The following is a 21,908-nucleotide window of genomic DNA, read 5'->3' as shown; positions in this document are numbered from 1 at the left end:
TAGTGGTACTAAGTGATAAACATTCATTGAGTGGTAGTTTATCCTAATTGTAATACTTCAGTATTGGCAGCCTTTAACTCCCACCAGATTTCTAATTCCCGTAATGTTTATGGCTGCCAAATTAGGCCATCTGTAAACACTAACACTTGAGACTCTCACCAATTCATAGTGCTAATATTTTTAAAAATAAGTTTGATCATCTGCAGCTATATAAGGAAGGAAATCATCACATAATCATCATACGCCTCTTCCTTGTACATGCCCTCTTCCATTCCGCCATACTTGCCCATGGCTTAATAACCCTCAACTACCTTGCCACATCAAGTTAAACTTGTGCCTGTGTCTTTTTGAAAGCATGTTTTGGCAAATGGTGTAAAGAAGTCCAACACAGCCTTTTGTATTCCAAAAGGATAAAGGGGAATTGGCAGAGTAGCATCAGCTCACTAGTACTTCTGAATTATTCTGTTTATTCCATATAGTTCTACGGAACTAACATGATATTTAAATGAATAATAAAAGTCAGGGAGGAAACACACATGGATTGCTGCAGTGAACTCTTACAAAAGTCAACGCAATTAAAAAAGGAAATGATACAGCATTCGAATGTGTAGAATTGCAAGATGAGGTTTACAAAAGACCTCGGTACTGTTTTGCATTTCAACATTCTGGCTGTGCCTAGCTTCATCACACACAAAAACACAGATTACAAAAAAAAGTCTGCTGTGTGGGCTCCACATTTTACTTTAAAGAGCTACGGTGACTCGCACTGCATTATTCACGACTTGCGACTGAGTCATCAGTAAGTTATAGCAGTGACTGTAATGAGTGCAAATAAATTGTAGACACCACCCTTGCGGCACATGGATGTTACTGATTCCAAAGAAAAGAAGAGTCTTGTACTTTGAAAGCAGCCCTTATTTTGTAATGAAAACTAAAACTTGTACTGATGCTCTAGGTGTCATTCATTGTTTGTGTTGATCCTTTCACTTCCAGTGCAACAGTTCTAGAGGATATGGGATGTAAATTTTAGGTGCCTCAAAGCAGCATTTCCAGACAAATACTACTGTTGTAACTGCAGCGTCAAAAGATGCCCTGTGTATAACACAAAACTAATATTCCACAAACACCATAATAAAAACTAAATAAAATATCATCTCTTGTGGGTGAAGTATGTTTACTTTCACTTGGCTTTGTCTTCCACTTACAAATAATGCAGCCAGTGACTCATAGTGCTGGCTCTAGATTGCAGCCTGAAAAGTCCCACCCCTGTTCTGGTCTAGAGATGCTAGTGGATCTGAGTGGAACTGACTGGAAAAATGGGGGAAAAAATTCCCATTAATGTTTTTGTGGGAAAATTTCCCCCATTTTTCCTAGAAAAAATTCAGAAATTGAAAATGTTCAATTAGCTTTAATTATAGACTGCTCTATGGGCAAGCAAGGGCATAGAGGGAATATGCATTTGAACCTGGAAATTGTGCGGTTTATGGTCATTCTTAATTCTTATGGAAATGAAATCCAAGGTCTTAGGCCTGCAGCTGAGAAAGCTCTGTATCCCGTGTCCATGAGGCTGACTGCTGAGGTGGATAGTTCCATTGTTCCTTAGCAGTGGAGCACTCAAAGATGGTTAAGGTATCATCAGAGAAGAATCAGTGGCACTGATGGATGCTCGCCTGTGATCAACAGAGAAAGGACAAACACCTGTAGCCAAAAAAATTTCCCGCCGTCCACATGGATGTGCTCGCTGAGACCCATGTTTCTGAATAGGTGTGCTGCTGATTGCAATATATTCAGGGTGGCTGTTTTCAAGCCAAAGTATTTTGCACTGCAATAATCTAGCCTGGAGGTAATGAAAGTACATATGACAAGGCCACCCAGACAGGCCAGGGTGTAGTTTACTAGTTGGTCACAGGAGGCAGAATCCGTATGTTATGACCAATGCTATGTGAGAATCTAATGCCAGTGAGAAGTTTAGAGAACCACTAGGCTGCAGACTTTGAGGACTTCAAAAGATGCCCCATGAGGACATTCTTTACTGATGAAGATATCATAATGGCAGCAAGCTCTTGAAAGCATTCCCTTTTGCTGTGAGCAATAACCCTGTTTCATTTGGAGTTAATTTCAGGCTACACATCCTCGTGTATTTGCTGCTCTAGGCCACACAGTGGGATAGATGGATAATGGCAGTGTTCACATATGCATAAAGAATTAACAATGTTGAGTATCTTTTCCATGTTGGTGCTATTTGAACCCACAGAGAGAGAGAATTTCACTCAGTGGCAGCATGTAAATATGGACTAGGACTTGAGAGAGCACTGGGCCTTGTGATACTCCACAAATGAAGGCTCTTCTGCCAAGAAGGCAGGTGCTCAGCCCCATCCTGTGGGTGTGGTCCTCTAGGAAGTATTCAGCCCACATCAATTTCCCTGACACCCCCAAACCACACTGCTGCAGGAGGACAGCAATATCCAGTGAGTTTCCATAGTGAACTGCAATGGCCCATTTTAAGGGTATGGGTACAGATGTGTCCTTTTTATCCAGGGATCACAGCAGAAGGTACATTAGTACTACTGACACTGTTTCTCCTTCACAACTTGGCTTGAAGCCTAATAGGGAAAGCTCTATGATATTTGCTGTGGACAAATGTACTTGGTGATGGCTCTTCACGAGTTGCTCAATGAACTTGCTTAGAAATAGGGGTTTGAAATGTGTAACTCTATAAGGAATGTGTAACAGATGAATACATGTAAGCCTGTTTGTTTGCTGAAGATTCCTTTCAGAAAAGTTTCACCACTGTTTAAATGATAAGGCCCTGATTCTTTTCCTATTGAAATTCTATAATATAATCACTTCATTTCTGTTTGTACTCAAATCTGGCTAATTGAGTGCATATATAAAAACAATAATAGTTTCCCCCTCCTTTATGAAGATGTCACCAATTTTATTTTGTTAACTGAATAATTGAAATTTTAATGGTCTCTCTAGAAATTTTTTTTTTCACATACAGTGATGGCCTCTAGAAAGTTGAAATAGGAAATAATAACTGCTATAGCTCTGATACAAGTGTGTGCTAATGGCTGGTAAATTTTGAGTACTAAATAGAGAAATGTATCACTGATATTGTAATGTGGCAAGTATTGGTAAATGCTGACATTTTAATGCCACACACTTTCCTTGTATGGCCTCAAATCCATATTATAGAATGATAATCAGGATAAAGCCAGACATCTGAGCATAGAAACACATCTCTTCAAGTTTAGCGATTCAGCAGCATGTACGCTATCATAACCTGAAGGTTACACTTTTCATTCATTATAAAAAGACAGCTGTAACCCACAATGGAATAAGGTATTCAAATATTTATGTAACATTGGCGATAAAATGGCAGTAGTACTATAAACATTTGGATTGCAGTGTACCACTCAAATCTTAGGGCTGACAGGAAAATAGTTAACAAGCTTTGGAATTCCTGACACATTAGGGATACATACTTTCTTTAGATAGCTAGTTAATAGCTGTAAACTAGGCAATAGCTTACATCATGCATTAAATTACTTGTGACTGAAACAATTAGAAAATCCAAACAATTAGTGAGATATTGCATGTGGTAGCCTTACTGCAAACTGACAAAAGCTCTTCCCGAGCTCCTCGTTCCTTGGATTTAGTGAAACGCTGCCCTCTTGTGCAGAAAAGGGAAGCAACTCCAAGAATATCATATCCCGGCAGAATGATACAATTTGTCAGCTAATGCAATTTTGGGGCCTGATCCCTGCACAGTCCCATGGACTTTGATGAGGCTATTTTACCTCTAATGTCCCTGTTTACTATTTTTACTGGGAAATATTATTTACTTAGTTATATTATAAACAGCCTCACACACAGCCTCAAACCCAAGACCTCAGTGGCTGGCTTTGGATTATGTGTGTAAAGTGCCTAGCACAAGGCATGCTCAATCCTTGACTGGGATATGTAGTTACTGTCTCAGTGCAAATAAATACGTAAATAATTAATAGCTGTAAAGGCATTTGGAAGCAACATGCCAGAATGAATAGGCAAATCCTTTCTTTCTGCATATAGTTAAAAGTACATTAAAATACAACTATGACATCATTCTTACATATCCATTTTGTTAAATGAATTAGGTTTAGAAACCATTGATATCAAGCAAGAAATAAGTACAAAAGATTTGCAGCAAACGGTGAAAAGAAATCATACTTAATACTGACATACCTCATACATATTCAAAGTGCTGGATGCAGTATTTTACCTCCATTTTACAGACTGGCAAAAGGAGACATTGAAATTAAGAGTCTGATTTTTAGAACTTCAACAAATTTGTTTAATTCCCCCTTCCGCCAATGAAAATGACTTGCTCTTATTTGTTGAATGCATCTAAAGTGAATGATTACTATTTAATTATTATTTTTTACAATGCTGAGTAGTTCGATAGCTAGGACAGAAGATAGAACAGACTAGGTATGTCACCCAGTATAGTGATTACAACTCTGGGAGAAAAAAGTAACATTTAGGTTTAGATCACATTTGGGGATTTATGAGTTCTTTATCAATCACTACAGAACAGCTCCTCAGCTGGTGTTAATTGTCATAGTTCCAATGGATCTGTCCCTGAATTCACAAGCCTACCATTGCCTGACTAGAAAGTACAGTTTACTGTTTCAAAAGGCCAGAAAATAGCATTTTGCAATATTAAAAGTAAATTAGTCCTGTTTTACTAAGTGGCTGGCAGGATGCCTTCACTATATATTGAACAACACAAGGCAGTGAGAGCATTCGGCACTGGTGCTTTTCCTATACATGACGAGCGTTTGTGTTGAGGTTCTTGTACCACTGGTTGAAATGCGATCCTTCACCCTTCCAGCTTCATTATTATGAACATTCACCTGCTGAGTCTCTGGACATTTCTTACACAATGCAGTGCCTGGGAGGAATCTGTTAAAATGTAATTCAAGTAGAGACCCCAGCATAAGTGAATGATATAGATTTGACCAGTGCTTGTAGATTATATAATTTATAAAGTCACTCAAACAGAAATGAACAAACAGTCCTATAGCAGCCAATACCCTAGTGTGCTGTTACTTATAAGATTTGCCATTTTAATGAAAAGACCTATACCTTTGAAGTTAATTAACTCATTTTGCAAATATACATCTGCCCTGTTTCCAGTAAAACTTCAGTTTCATATTACTAACTTTAGTGCTAGATTAGCAAAAACAAATTCTAATGCAGTTATAATGGCCATGGGCATGACATTGGCAATAAAGAGAAATTTCAGATAAAATTCTTCCTATGTATCTTGCACTGAAAGATGTTTTGGAAGAACAACAAAACAATGGTTCAGCTCCTGCACTGCACCAGGTGTGTGCTACCTGCAAAGCAGCCGGAAAGTCAGCATATCCAGTTTCAGAAAGATTCCCCCCCTCTGTTCTGGGAGGGATCTGCTGGTGGCATAGAGCTTGCAGGTTCATGTGCCACCACTTTGTTGTTGTTGTTGTGTTGTGTATTTGGGGAGGACTGGGATGTGATTAGAAGGGTCTCTTATGTCTGGCTGATCCTTAGCTCCCATAGCAGTCCCTTGGGCCCATTCGGAGCTAGTGTAACTTAGAACAGTCTTTAAGTTGCTCAGACTTACACTGAAGGTACTGAAAAGGAGAGACTGAAGTCACGTTTGCATTTCTCTTCTGAGGTGCGCTGTGCGCACGCCCATCAGAACTAAGGATCAATTTCCCCCCACCCCCAAGTGTACCAGTATAAATGGAACTTTGTGAGGAGAGAGGATAAATGTAAATGTGCAATGAACGCCCACTCTGCATAGTGCTGCAGTGGTGGTTCCTTTCTGATGACCAGTGGACTTTTTGAAATTAACATTTCCTTGCAATGGGACATTTGCTCTCATTCACCATCACAAACTGTGGGCACAACTGGGAGCACATTAATATAGTGTGTATAACTGCACCTGCTTTTAAAACTATGGCTTAGCAACATTTTGGGTAACATACATTGATGAGGGAACCATTAACATTTACAATAGAACACATCTTGTCAATCTTAGCACAAAGGGCTGATCAGAAACAAGTGCTTTTCATTATTATATGAGGTTAAATGACTGTTTTCCTGCTTTCAGAGGTTGCTGGTTCTGAAGTCTGTTTCTCTACTCAGGGGACACTTAACAGAAGCCAGCCAATGAAACCAAGGTAAATTTAATTATAAAATATATAGCTTTTTTTTAAAAAACCCCACAACCTTTTGAAGCACTGAGATATTTGGGGCTAGGGAGAGAAAGGACACAAACGTGTTGACGCCTGAATGTGGATTATCCAGGAGTGTAGAAATGAATAAATATGTTTTATTCTATTATATTAATGAAATGGTTAATTCGGTTGCCATAGCAACAAAGAACAGCCATGATAAAAAGCTAAAGGTCTATACATAATGCCTGATACAAGGTCTCTCTAATTCTAAAGCTGATTTTCTTAGCTACAATAGAAGTGATATGTGTTTTCAATATCATCTTAAGCTTGCACATCAAATCCTCTAGCTAATCCAATAAATAGACCAGTAGTATAAAATGGCATATATGTTTGTACATAGTAAACCTTATGAAAGAGGTTTACCTGTGCACAATCTTAAGAAAGGATCTGGAGAGTAGAAAGAGAGGCTCTTTAAAAAGGGGGAAAATAAAAGAAAGGAAAAAAGAGACTTTTGAATGTGAAGGTAAATCAGGAAATATACAACAATAGGAATGTGCTGCAATTATCAAATGCACTATTGCATATCAAATCACTGGAAAGATAGTTGAGATATTTACTAAGAAATAATTGAACTTAAAACCTTATAAGGTAGCTCACATTGACAAAGGTAAGACTTTATTTTCTTTTCACTTATATTTTGCAAACACCAGGTCGTAGACACAATTATTAAGAAAACTGCCACATGCTAAAAAATGGGAGTACCATATTTTATGATAAAAACTGGAAGAAAATGTTTTCAGAAAATCATTTTTGTTTTCATTTGTCTCCAGACACAAAAAGAAACCCCCCTGTTCAGCAATATTTATGTGTGGTGGTGGAAGGGAGTTGCTACTAATTCTTGTTTGAGATCCATTAAGGGAAAATAGTGATTTCTAGTTCTCTCTATTTATTTGGACTGCCTAGGCTAGGTTCCGTGGGGTGCTTAGGAAGGAAGTAAATGGGATTTGAGGGTGGTCAGCACTGAGCCCTCTGCTCACAATGCAACTGTAGATCAAAATGGAAGACCAGTTATATTCTTGGCACTTATCCCTTCTTCAGCTATAATAAGATTTGTCAAACTTGGAATCAGCCTAAATTTTTCATAAAACAAAAGAGAATATTACTCTCCTTTGAAAGAAACTGCAGCTGTTGACTCCAATCACAGAAATCAGACATATAAAATTCTGTACCTAGCACCCTCATAATCAAAGTGGATGATTTTATCTTCAGGCCATCTAATTTGCATGATAATGTCAGCTCATTTCCTGTGAAACATTAACTTTCAGCGATTGGATATTATGTCTTCAGTTACCGGGCCTAAACCTGTCTCCAATAAGTGCAAGTAAAAGCTGTGATTACAAGTAGTCTCAAGAATAGAAGGGTGAGGAAAATGTTCTTTAGGCTGATGATGAGTTCTAGTTGTTCATGTGTAAATCTGATAGGCAATTACAGGTGTATGTCATCCAAAGGAGAAATTTGTCATTGCCTGCTTATTTCTAGAGTGAAATGTAACAATAGATCTCTCAGGTTTTAAGGAGGAATTCTGAGGACTAGTTTTAACAACATCAACTTTAATGTCATTGAAAACAAAAATACTTTGTTTAAACATATTACAAAACAATGGCTGCTGCTGTCTGTTATAAACATGCATTTGAAACGCATGAAATTACATTGCTTATGGCCCCAATCCCAGGCTGTGATTGAGGATTACATGGTACCTCACAAGTAGGGTATGGCACACTGGTGGATATTTGCTTCCCTCATATTGGTGTTGCTGTGTGCCAGTCTAATCCCCTGGCACAAGTAAAGCAGCCGAAGGGGAGTTCTAACATATCTCAGCTTCCTGTGGCCCCAAGGGACCATTATAGCAGCCACAATACATGGGAACCCCATCCATGGTCCTTTGCCTCCAGCCATGGGGTTGAGCTAGAAGAAGCTGTTATGCTGAATCTACCCTATGTTGTGACTCTACCCTATGTTGGAGCTCGCAGTGCTGTGCTGACTAGAGCTATTTTTTCAGTTCCGCAATGACACACACAACCCCAGTGAAGCCAAAGGTTTGTTAGTGTTTTTGAGAGATCCATCTTACAGAAATTAGGTTTTCCAACTGCAATGCTAGAGGATCTCCTCTTCACATCCAGGGGTAAGTCTAAATTGTTTGATTCCTATTTACCAGCTAGGGTATATAGAATCCTTTTGCAAATAATTAGTAACTTTACAATGAAAAGAAGACAGTATTTTGACGCAATACCTTTATTTTGCTTAACTAGATTTAACTAGAATCCTCTGTATTCATAATTTTTATTTTGTTTAGGGACCATATCCCTAAGGAAGTAATCTGCTTTCACTTGCTGAGGAAAAACTGCAACTTCATTGCACTGCAAAAACTGTAAACTTTACTCCAGTGTCACAAAAAAAAAAAAGTTAACCCAGCAGAATTAGTACTCCAAATGGTGTTTCTATGATCAAGCAAAGATAGCATGGAAATTTGAGAGAACTTGCATACAAACCAGGGGATAGATTTATTAATAACTTTTCTCAAAGGACTAATGTACAGTACACAAATTCTTCAGAAAAAAGAGAAAATGGTAACAGTGAAGACAAAGCAACCCAGATGGCCCATAAGCTGACTAATTATATGAAAGACCCAGAAGCAACTCTAAAGTTACCAATCCAGCTGCCTAGAGAGTGTGCCAGGTTGCCAGATGTGAAAATCTTCCACAGTTCATCAATGAAACAGAGCAGCATGGTGAAGAAAACTGCTGCCAATAAAATAAATATTTTATCTAAAAAGACTATTTTATATGTGGAAAAATATAAAATATTAACAAATTATCCAGCCCCCATGTTACAGTACATAAAAATGAAGCAGAAAGATTTAACATATAGAATAGTTTGTCATTCTAATTAGCTATGTTTGTCACTATATTTATATATCCTGCTACACACTGTAGGCGTAATCTTGGGCTGCATTAGGCCAGATCTTTTTTGCTGCAACTACAGGGATGTACAGATGGGAAAAGTGGTGTGTGGCTGGATTGACTATGAATCTGGCAAGCCCTAGCTGCCACAGAAACGCATAGACAGGCACCACAAGTAAGACAGGCATCTTTAGGCTGCTCTGGCACCAGCTTCCCAGGATCAGGAAAGCGCAGATATGATTTAGTTCTAGCAGATCCTTGGATGATCTGAGAAGTGGTGTCAAGCCTACTACCTGGTTACGCATGTAACTAGTCCTATTCTCTGGAATAAATGATGTAGTGCAGCAGTAATTCCAAAAAGGTCACGCTGTTTGTTCCCCTTTCACACAGCTTTATGGAGGAAAGGGAACATAAACAAGACTTCATCTGGTAAGTCTTTACAGCTACACAGTACATAGCAATATACATGTACATTAATCTCATTAATATAGTCCAAACATGATCTCCATGCTCAAAAGTCGGTTTTTAATTTTGTTGACAGATCAAACACAAACAATTTTTTCTCTAAATGCCATTTAATTCTTCAGAAATATGTTTTGTCAAGCCTATACCTTGAAAATATTGTACTTGCTCATCTTAGTGAGTCCAAAACCAAACTGCCCATATAGTTTGTTAGCAGGGCAAAGCTTTTTCCAATGAACATGCATGAGTGAATTGGGATTCACACAGGCAGATTTGGCAGCTATTCTACGCAGTTCTTGGACTGCAATGCATACATTAAACTTGGAGGTCTCTCTCTATTCAGGAATATGATGTGACTAAGAATGTGTTAGTAGAGCAAACTGGGATGAACTATGGTATTTCTAGTATAATTTACTTTGTCACATATGGGTTACACTATTTTATAAGGATTACTTGTCTTGGTGTTATGGATGAGTCAGATTCTTGACTATTTCCTTAAACATGCAAATAAATCATTGAACTATAAGAGCTCACTTTGCACCCTAACACTGTTGAAAATTCACATGCCTGACTACAGTATTTGCAATGTAAGTCAGAGCCTTTGTTTTGTTTCTCTGGCTCATTAAACAAGGCCAAATGTCTCTAAGACAGATGCAAAGGCCCATAAGGTGAAGGACTTTGTCCTTTGGCATGACTTTGTTAAACAGGTTGCCAAATCTCACCTCATCCTGATGACTCAAAGGACAGTCAGCAAGAAACTTAGGAGCTCCATGTGGAGCCCTCTCTGTGGAGTCCTACAATGTGATTTACCATTGTTTGTCAAAGTTAGAAAGTATTAGTTAATAAATGCAGTTGGAAACAAAAATATTACCTCAGATTGTGGATATAACAAGAGGGGGAAAAAACCCTCTGAACTGCATGACTGTTCTTACCCTCCCCAGTAAATGAATTCTATTTTTGACTGTTAGATGCATCATTTCTTCATGAGGTATGGGTTTTACCCCTCCAAAGTTTACTTGATAGCTCCTTAGGCACACAGGTATATCAATTAGCCTACACTGCCTAATGATGTATTGTAGCAAAAGTCTGGATTTTGGCTGCTACATAAAATAATGTTTTTGCTAGTATGCCATCTACTGCTGTATATGCTTATTATACTTTTGGCAGGTCTCTTGTGGTGCTATATATTGAGGACAAGCCATATTTACCAAGTGTGACAGTCTCCAGTAGAGTAGTGAAGTCAGGAATGGCAAAGAAATGGATGTATACTATGTGGCATGCTACAGTGAGCAAGTGTAGCACCCCAGAACAGAATTACATAACATGACAAAGATGGCTGTGTGCTTTCTGACATCCCATAGAAAAGTTAAAGCGCATCAATATGGCCTGGAATAACATGTCCACCATTTCATACATCTACTAACCATGGTCATAAGATGATAGCTGCAGAGGTTCTGAATACAGCCAGTCCTCGGATTTATGGCACAATTGGTTCCTGAACATTGCGTTGTAAGTCGAAACGTCATAACTCGGAACCACGATACACTCCATTGCAGGACTGAGTGTCGTAAAGTCGAAACCAATTGTCATAAGTCAAATCAGGAGGGCAACTCAGAAACGTCATAAGTGCCGTTCGTCATTACGTGGAACGCCGTAAAGTCGAGGACTGCTTGTACCATTTTTGTGTAACTCTCACTCAAGCACACACTGCTTCTCAACCAGCTTCTTGATTGAAAGAGATTCAGAGGCTGTATGTATACAATCTCAAGACCTAGCTCCTCCTATAATGTTCCTAACACATGGAGTTAGCTGAAGGGCTTTCACCATGAGAACAGAGGTATGGATAAGATATTATTATGGGATATAGAGGCCCAAGGCCTCCAACAAAATCCCATGGAAATATTTGCTAAGCAACACAAACATTTGTTACCATCTCAGTATGCAAACAGTGAAAGGAGAGAGCAAAAGAAAGCTTTTAGTTGAGTCACTAAAGTCCATAACTGCCAAAGGGTCACATCAAGTAAGAGTGAGCTGTCAAATAGACCATGCTAGAGTAGAGGAGATACTTTCTACAGGGTAAATGACCCATTAAAAAAAGCTAGACAGGCAAAATGTGTGTGTGGAGAAGGCGGAGTCAGAGGGTGGAAAAGAAAGATGAGGATAAAAGAGGACAGAGATTTTTGAGAGGGATGAGGATCATGTAACATGGCACCCTAAACAATTAATGAGCATGCATATGTAACTTAACTCATTAATCATCTTGGAGTGAATTTTAGGATCATGAAAGACCATCTGACAGCAAACTTAAAATGCCACATACAAGAAAACCTATTTAGTAAATGAATATACACAAAAAACCCAAGTTGATTAATGCTATTTATTTATAATTAGGCATACATATGTAAACAGAAGAACAGAAAATTCTGAAATGTGTATAATCAAAGGTTATGAATTTTCCTGATCACATAATTAACTGAACAGACACATTATTATTATGAAACAAATGGCTTTATATTCAGATATGGGTAAAGAAAATAGCAATACATTTGTATGAGACAGCTCCTAGTGAGAATGAAAAATAGCTAAGGCTCTTTAGCAATCCGGGCAAATCTATATTTTGTTTGGGCTGTAACATGACTGTAGCCAAACATAACCACTCGGGATGAATAGGGGGAGGAGGGGGAAGGAGAGAGACTAACCCAGTACATGTACCATAGAAGCTACGTCTACACTATGAGCTAGGGGTGTGATTCCCAGCTCGCATACACGTACTCGCGCTAGCGTGAGTATAAATAGCCGTATAGCCACCGTAACACGACAGTGGAGGCACAGCTCGTGCTAGCTTGATGGGAACTAGCACAAATGTGTTTACTTGAGCTGGAAATCACACCCCTAACTCATAGTGTAGACGTAGCCATAGAGAGACACAGAGAGGTAACATATTCCATTCTCACGTAATGAAACTATAGTTGCTGAAGCATTAATTGGCATAATTAAAAAGTTACGTATTTAGAATATGTCTATGCAGAAAGAAAAGGTGCTAATAATCAAAACCTGACGTAACACCTGGATTTTGTAATAACACAGTTTAAAGCATTTTAAGAAGTGTGCTGTGATTGTTCAATAGAGGAAATCTAAATCTAGACACCAATTCAAGTCACAAATGTGAAGAGTGCAATATAGGTCAATGGTTAGCAAATGTATTTTTAAAAGAGTCTAATGTAAGGTTGAATTGAGGAAGCATTAAGAAAATACTATATTGTACACTGTAGCAGTTGAAAGAGATTAATCCAGATTGGAAATGCTATTTTAAAGCTCCTTTCACTTCTTTTCATAGACAAATAGCACCCCGCATTGCTTTGTTTGCATAGTATGTAGCTAATTACAATTTCAAAGAAACTTTTTAGAAATTAAATGTAATGTTTAATTACAAAATGTCTCCTTGGAAACAGTTTCCTTGTATGTTGAATTGTAGTCAGTTAAAAAATGCTCACTTAATTATGTTTAAACTAGAAACTCTATAAAGATTAAACATCAAATACAGAAATTTGCAAAAGAAAAAGTTGTGCTTTACATAATGGACAACTGACAGCTAATAACTGACTAACTGTTGCTGCTCTGAAATCTAAGAAAATAGTTTGCCTTAAAATAATCACTGGAGAAAATAGCCATAATTATGAGGGCTATCAACATTACGTATTTTAATACAGTTAAAATTTCAAGTACTAATTGGAAAGCAAATTTACCGCATCATGGAAATGTAAAGTTCACATTAACTGCTGGACTGATCACCTCAACACATTGGGTTCACAGCTAAGGGCAGGCCTCTCTTTGGTTCATAAGGTGTTGTCCTGGAAACCATTCTGATGCAGTCAATAATAGGGCAGACACTGAGACAGAGATTGCATCCTGTACAACTGTCAGTAACAGTGGGCAGGTGGGTTTCTGGATCAAACTGTATAGCCTGCAACAAGAAATAAATAGTATTGATGTCACTTATGGAAAAGGTCAAAAATAGCCCCATTTTAGTATCTGCATTTTATGTCTTACAGTACTCTGTACTTCACGGCGTGTGTGTGTGATACTGCACTGCAGCTATAGCAACAGTTTAAATTCTAGGGGGAAAAAAACATTTTAAAATTAGAACTATAGGGCCAATTTACTCCCTGCTGAAAGCCCTGCATCGTAAATTGAGTTACCCAAAGGATGAATATGGCCCACAAAGTTTAAAGTTCCATTAAGATATTTTTCCTTCACGGGAGGAAAATCTTTCATGACACAGCAATTCACCAGGTTTACTGGTACAGAAGAGATATCCAAACCAGTCCTGTATGGATTCTACATGAGACACACTGCAAATACCATCATGTTTTTTTTTTTTTTTTACTTTTATTCTCTGCAAGATGCAAACAAGCTAATTTAAGAAAATCTAGCGAGGAATGGCACATACTTTGCCACTTATGATTCATTTTATTTGCAAGCCTTAGAAAGCTAAAAGGGACATCTGGGGTGAGAGCGGATAGGACTGCTTAATTTCTGACATTTCCAAGGACTGTGCCCTCATTAATGATTAGCATGAAAAAGATTTTTAATATTTTGTCATAATTGTAGCTTCAATAAGCCACCTATAAAATACCAGTTTAAAAAACAAAATCAGACTAACTTCAAACTCTTCATTGATTAAGGAAAAAACAGAGTAAAAAAGAAACAAACAAAATGTTGGCTATGTAAATTAGAGCAGGAAGCTTTGTACAGGCAGAGAGCTAAAGTGGAAAATTCAAGGAATTCTGTGTTAAGTTTCCCCTACAACTTTCATTCTTCCCTTGCAATGTATTAATAGTAAGATCTTCCGATGTATGATCATTGGGGCTCTTGATTTGGCCTTTTCCTACCCTACTGTAACAGTATTACTCATAGGAGACTTATGGGGCATAAGACTTATACAGGCACTCATCTTCACGCCCTGGGAGTAGGTACATTGACTTCAATGAAATTACTGACACTGTGTAAAGTGAAATGGATGCAGGTATTTCCAATATTGGGAACTTGGTGAGATTCTTCTCAACTACTTTCAGGCAGGCTTTGGGGGAAAGGGAGTATTTGTTTCCTTCTGGAATCACACACACTGTTTTTAGGAGAGGTTCTACAGTCTGCTCCAGCAGCAGCACTGACTGCTTTAAATATGGCCTTTTCTGGGTTTCCCAAGCTCTGAAACTCAAGAACATAAGAGATCTGAGGTTTCCCAATGTGTATTTTTGTGTTCCACTAGTAAAGAGGCTCATGAATAGTAGTAGCAGTAGGCTGACATCTCACTCTCCAAAGTATTAACTGAACCAGTCTGAACCTCCAAGTTCTGGTCTGGTTTGAGAGACAAATAAAGGTTTTGTATGTTAGCAGGACTGGTTCATCTATCTCTAATGACAATGCATTTCTTGAAGGGGATAGTACATGGTGATGTGGCAATGATTAACTCAGAAGTTCTGATTCATTTGTGCTCAACTTCACATTAATTACACTTTTTTTTGCTGTAGTCATACAAAGTGAGGTCTCTGCAGAGACTAAAGAATGGGTGTGTCCAGCAAGCTGAATATGTTGGATTCACAAAAATCTGCATTCAGCAGAAGACAAATTGTGTTTTTTTTTAATGTTTGATCCCTTTGCAAGTAAGAGATGGAAAAAAACATTCTTCACACCATGAAAAGCTTCAGGGGTCTGTCTGTTTTTTTTTTTATTGCTGATTTTTTTAAAGTTATATCAAAGCAAGTTGCATTAAATGTGAAATCAACTCTTACCTCCCTAAGGGCTACATCCTCCCCTAAGGTGGGAAATCTTATCGAAGGGAAAACACTACTGCAAAACTTTTATGCGCGTCAGAGTAGAAAGGGCAGTTGCTTGTGGATGCTAGAGACAGTGCTGCTTTCTCCTTTTTGTGGGCCACCTCTTTAACCACAAAGAGAAGAAGGAGCCACAAGTAGATATAGGGCCAGATCTCCTGCTGACATAAATCAGTTTAACTTCACTAATGTGAAGATTCATATCAGCTGATGATCTGAGCCATGGTCTCTATCTTAAATCAGAGTGTCTTCTCCTATGCATGGCTCACTGTGTAGAAAGGTCTTTATATTATATATTTTGGATTAGTTTGGCACATGGAACCTGTAATTTAGACAGGTGTTTTAAGTAAATTTTTCCAGTTTAGCCCATGGAAGATTGTTTGGCGTATCTTAGCCTTACTATAAATATGGTACTATTCTACAGTAAAATCCCCCAACCCTGCAGTATTGCCATTGTAAGGGCCAGTATATTAGACTGTTACTGTAGAATATTGTAGAACTTAATTATGGTGATGCCCTTAAAAAAATCTTTTGTAACAGAGATACAGTTATTGTGCGTCTGTCTTGTCTTCTGTGTCCCACAGAATCCTATCATATTGTGCGCTGCTTGTTTTTTTGCTTTCTGTGCATTAGCGCCCCCTCTCCTCCCTCCCCCCCCCTTTTTTTGGAAATGCCTCTATGGAATCAGATGCACTGTTTCCTCTGAGTGCTTCATTTTCTGGTAACCTCTGTTATCCAAATGAACTTTACAAACTGCTTGCTTGGTGCCTGCAGGCACTTACAATATCCTGCATATTGCCAGCTAACCTTTACCAGACTTGCAGTCCGATCTGCCTGCCCCACCTCAGCGAAAACTCACACCCCTCCAGCCTGCAAACTGCCAGTGGACATGCTGACAATGATGGTTGTGTAAGAGGAAAACAAGCGCTGCCCTTGTGTGTGTTTAGTAATCTGGAACTTGTTGTCCAGTGTGTATCCATGTTTCTCTGTTTGTGTAAGGACCCAGAGGACTTTTAATGTCCTTACACAGAGTGCTTAAAAGACTTATCATGGTTTAACTGCTTTATTTACCAAACAAATTTTGATTTAAAATGACAAAAATGGTTTTTTGAATTTGAATTTTGAAACTGCATTTGCATTTACAACATTAAAACCATTTCCTATTGGGATAATTTTTGCTAATAAAATAGCTTAGGGTAGTTAGGTGAAAGCTTAGGTCTCATGACATTACAGTGACTCTCCCATTACTATGACATGGTTTGGTGGACTGAGTGGAGATTTGAATCAAGGAACTCTGCTCTATAGGGCTTGACCCTGCAGTGGAGCAGAGGAATGCTGTGGAAGCATGGGGAGCTTTGCTGCTTATGATCCAGCGAAGGGGAGAGGGCCCTGCAGGCTGCTAAGCCAGGAGGGACACTCAGCATCATTGCTAGAAAAATTAGGCTACTGTCAGAGCACAGTCTGGGTTTAGATTAAACATTTATTTTCTCTTATCAGTTTTTGTAAGTGCTTGGCTTTTCCCCAGATTAATTGTTGTGGTAAGTGATTTTTACAAAGAAAGGTTTACAAAGAAAGGTTATTTCTCTCACTATATTTAGTTAAAAATCAGTTTAACTACCAAACACACTGAATTCAAAATAAAGTAAAAGTCACTGAAAAATATAACATTGTTGCCTAGTTAAAATACAGCCTCCTATATATACTGGGTGTGTAGGAGTCATGAAAATTAATGCTGCCAGGAGTATTGACTTCCATAGGGATTCTAGTGGATCCTACTTTGGTTTGAGAAGAGAACAGGTCACCTAAAATGGCTAATCCTGTCTCTACTATCTTCTTATTGGACGGGTAAGTCCCTCAAAATCCTGCAGATGTGCAATAGTAGGGCAAGGAATAGTTCACAGAATTAACAGTGAATTTCACAGAACTATATGTTACTGTACATGGTAGAATTCAAGGAATAAATAGCTTGCTTTCAACAGTTCTCCCAACTCAAAACAATGACATATGCCAGGTGCAGTGATTTCTGGACCTATCAACCTACCAGGCCCTCCCTTCTTCCCTGTGGAAGTTAATTCATCATATTGGAGGGTTGATTCACACAGAAATGGAAATCTCTCCCAAATCAGGGCTGATTCCAGCTTAGTTAGTTTGACAAACCTCAGGCAAGGTTTCAATTTTTGAACAGGTATCTGGCAGGTGGGCATATTTTCTTTCCTCCCACTGCCCTGTGGGCTTGACAGGGGCGAATCCTACCCCCTCTCCCTTAGTTACTTAAGGACCTTTGAAGAATTGAATTTGCAGCAGTCCATACTGGGTCCTCCTTTATTTACTTCCCATCAAAACCAAAAAAAAACAAAACAAAAAACTCCTGATGATGTAGATGTCATAAAGATAACTTCTGAGGGACTAAAAGAGGTTGTGAAGAGGAGTTTCTGTTCTATTCAACACAAATCTCCAACAAAGTCCATAATGGACAACCCCTACAACCGGATCAGTCAGGGTTCTCTCAGTATAGCTTAGGAGCATGCTGGTGTTAAAAGTCGATATTTTATACAGCTATTTTTGTCACATGCTCGTTAACAGAAGGTGGATTGTTTCTGTCTCAGCAACAGAAAGATAACTCACTGTGCCTTTTTGCTAATTACAGCCATGTTCTTACCTGGTAGCCAGAATCATTACAGGTCATGTAGCATTTGCCACAGTTGATGCACATTTCCTTGTCAATCAGAGCCACAACTTGCTCTGTGTTGCTAAGATCACCATATGTTCCAATGTACTGCAGTGCTTTTCCAATTACATCCTAGGGAGAAAAAAACGGAATCACTTAGAAGGTACCCAACTTTTGTATTTTTATGTTTTTGTTGTTTTTTTTATAGCCATATAAGAGCACTCTACAGTATTTTAACATGGGAGTTTCTTGCAGACACTACGGCAATGTTTACAGTTTTTGAAATAAATGTTAAAATTTGTCAAATTTCACACTTCCTATATCGTAAAATGTAGATAAAGGGTATTGAATGTCTATAAAATTAAACTGCAGGCAGATCTACAAGTGTCTGTCTGTCCACATTTAGCATTTAGCACTTGATTTTAAATGCGCTATTTAATTAACTTATGCTTAGCCACCATTGTGTAGCACTACAGGGAACAAAATGGGGCACAAAAGAGAAGTGACATGGCACATGCAATCTGGTTGTCCTTGGTCACTTTTCATTAGCACAGATTTAAGAACTCACTGCAGGAAAAGAAAGGGGCATCATTAAAGAACAAGGGACAAAGAGAACAACAATTGCTTTTCTCTCCTTAGAAAGACAAGCAAATGGCTTGAGAATCAGCTCTTTATTGCAAACTTACAATACCGGGGCCTCATTCCACAAATCCTTATTCAAGGGAACAACACTTTTGCTTTCAAGGGGACTACCTGTGTGAATGGAAGTTTGCAGATCCCTAAACACTTGCTGAATAAAATGCATGCAATTATACTTAGAGAAGGCTAAATGTGACACATCAGATGCAAACAAGTTCATCTCTCTTAATAAACAAAAAGTAGAAAACAACAATGTAAACCACTTTGTGCTTCCTGTGTGTTGTGCTTGTCAGCTGTAGATCTCTTAGCACTTTAGTAGGGTGGGTAAGCATTATGTTCCCATTTTACATGTGGAATAACAGATGCACATAGAAGTTCAATGACATGTCCAAGATTACAGAGTGAGTTGATAGCAGAGAGGGGAATAGGACCCAAGTCTCTAGGGATTAATTTAACTGTCCACAGCTATCCCCCAAAGAAAACACTCTAATAGTTTGTTACAGTGATTGTCTTTGGTTTTTCTCACATGATGAAGAACATTCCCATGCCATTGTTCTTTTTGTTTGTTCATCAGATTAAGTGGACCATTGCTTGACACATGAAGTACGTAAGACATTTCAGCAACAGTGAAAAACAGTTGTCATTGTTTTATAAAGCATAGCAGAACTCAGTGTTTAGTGGTACTCAGGCTTGCTACCTCAGTGTCCCTTCCTTGCAGTAACCATACAGGTAACCCACACAGTGAGGGGCAGGGAGACTCCTTACTCTGTCTGTGATTTGGGGACATGGTCACTGGGTCAATAACTACGACATTTCACTGCCCAAAACCCTCTCCTGCGGGAGTTGTAGCAGCTGCAGGCAGCACCATCAGTAGCTGATGGGCTGCAGTAGCGTCCGAGGAGCTGCTGCAAAGGTTGCTCCATAACATTCCTGGTGGAAACATTCTAGCACAAAGCTCATTGCAGAGGGTGACCTGATTTCACCCTTTACAAGCAAATGGGGTGATTCACTATCTTGCCCTGAATCAATATACACAATCAATTGTGCCCAAAGCAAATGGAAAGTATTCTCTTTCTCAAATCCTGTCTGCACAAAAAGAAGAATGTGTACTTATATATATATATATATACATATTAATAGTAGTATTCTACAGTGCTTGTATTAAAAAGCTGCCATAGTTACTCTATATTCCAAGCACAGGGAAACCGGGTATCTCAGATACTGCTGTGTGCTAACTGTTAGCATATGCTGAATTTTTAATGCCCTATATTTTTAATGTGTGTATTGGCATTGGCAGTAAAAGAATGTTACTGTGATACTAGCCTCATGGACAGTGATCTTGGGGGAAAATATAACTGAATTCAATCAAATCATGAAAGCAACAAAACTCTCAATTTTCCCCATCAGACGAGGTAACCTCCTGTACATATCTCTGACTTAATATGCCTTACTGCATTGTCTGATTTGCTAAAAACCATTGACAGAAAGTTGTTAATTATGGCAATTCACTTTGTGTGGAACACAGTGAATTTCAGGATTGGGATTTATGCTGTTGTAGCCTATTTAACTTCCTGCTTTCTAAATGTGGTGGGATTGAACACCAACACATTTTCAAAGATTCATAGTGCTGTAAGTTGCCTAGATATTATGCAAAGGTGCTATCTAAATTGACTTTTAACAAAGGACCAGAGGTTGCAAAATCTGTTAAAATAATTTTAAAGATTCTACATAATTAAGATAAATTTGGACTAAACAATGAAAGCAGTGACACGAAGGTAAATTTTATCTTTTGCTTCAAAAATATGCATAACTCAAAGTACTAGCTAGATCTCTGTACGTTATAGGAGCTGCAGTACTGAATTTCTACTAATTTTCCATACTAGATCAGGTAATAATTGTGATTATCATTATGGATTTGATCCAAGTCAATTGAAACCCCCGCAGGTCAAGCTCCATATGAGAAACAGACAACCTCTGTCTAGAACTGCATGCTTCAAACAGTTTAGGTATCATCTGCATGATCAAAATATCTGATGCAAAATTCCTCACTTTTTCCTCTTGTACTCTTCAGTGGAACATACAAAAATATTTATTCTCCAGGAATACAAGGTATTTGATCAATGTACCTTGCATCAAGTTTTTGAATAACCAATTTCCTGTTCCATCCTATTGTAATCTCTCAAAAATGGGATCCATTGTGAAATATGTACATGTATATTATTTATATTTGTATTACTTATTAAATTAACCATATCCAAAGCCTTCTTTTCTAAAATTTCAGACACCACAAATTGCTGCAGGATGGGATTCAGAAACTAAGGGGTTTTATTATTATTTGGAATGACCTCATTTTCAGAGATGCTAAGCACTCCCAGATCATCCTGATGCTACCTTTCAAAACAAGATAAATATAATCTTAGCTGTTATGACTGCAAAGGAAAGCTTCAAAATGTGAATTAAATGTAAACTGATCCTGCCTGGTCTTCCTGAGCCTGCATAGAGCTTGAGGGGTGTGAATGGCTCCCATTCATCTCCAGAAGCTTGCCTGAACTCTGAGACTTAACAATGATAATTTAAATGACAGTATTATTATATAGTATGAGGTGACATTTTCAGCTAATGCACCTAGCCATCACTATGTAATGCAGTAGCAGAATTTGTGTGAAGGCATGGGGGAGGGAAGTTTCTGTCAATGGTTGCTAAGTCAACCACCATATCTGCACACAGAAGGAAAAGGAAAGTGCAGATGCATCTCTTTCCCAGTGCCAAATTACTCAACTGCCTTGTCTGTAACAACACCTCAACGCCTGCTTAAGTGCTTCAACTGTTCTTTGCCAACAGTTGAGACCTTCAGCTCCCACTTGACAACAATTACAGGGTATTAGTGCCTTTTCAGCATAAAAATATGGCACACTGAATATTTGAAGATAGCATAAATATGAATAGAAATTAATTTTCATATGTATTTTCATATTTAACTTAGAAAAAAGAATGTGGGTGTGCATTTTCCAGGTTGCTACTGAATTCAGTTTTGGAATCTTTCGGAGACCAAGGAATCTGATTGCAAAATTCAGATCCATGCTTGCTAAAGAGTACATATGCACTTGTTTGTATTATACCTGTCACAGTTTAAAATATG

The 21,908-nt window shown here is 38.3% G+C and overlaps 1 protein-coding gene across 1 annotated transcript in view; it reads right to left on the bottom strand.

Annotated features, from left to right (window-relative positions):
- Nucleotides 1-12,455: 12,455 nt before the first annotated feature.
- LOC113407210 (dihydropyrimidine dehydrogenase [NADP(+)]) overlaps nucleotides 12,456-21,908 on the bottom strand; it is a 602,627-nt gene continuing 593,174 nt past the window's right edge. Inside the window, exons 22-23 of the mRNA XM_026655393.2 lie at nucleotides 18,122-18,262; nucleotides 12,456-13,592 (exon numbers count right to left, since the gene is read on the bottom strand). Coding sequence (XP_026511178.1) covers nucleotides 13,422-13,592; nucleotides 18,122-18,262 — 312 coding nt within the window. The 3' untranslated portion in view covers nucleotides 12,456-13,421. The remainder of the gene's footprint in view (nucleotides 13,593-18,121; nucleotides 18,263-21,908) is intronic.

This window comes from Terrapene carolina, unplaced genomic scaffold (genome assembly GCF_002925995.2).
Source record: "Terrapene carolina triunguis isolate 2854851 unplaced genomic scaffold, T_m_triunguis-2.0 Scaffold210, whole genome shotgun sequence".
In the NCBI taxonomy this organism is placed as follows: Eukaryota; Metazoa; Chordata; order Testudines; family Emydidae; genus Terrapene; species Terrapene triunguis.
Note: the sequence above shows the minus strand (reverse complement) of the source record. Positions and strands in the feature narration are given on the sequence as shown.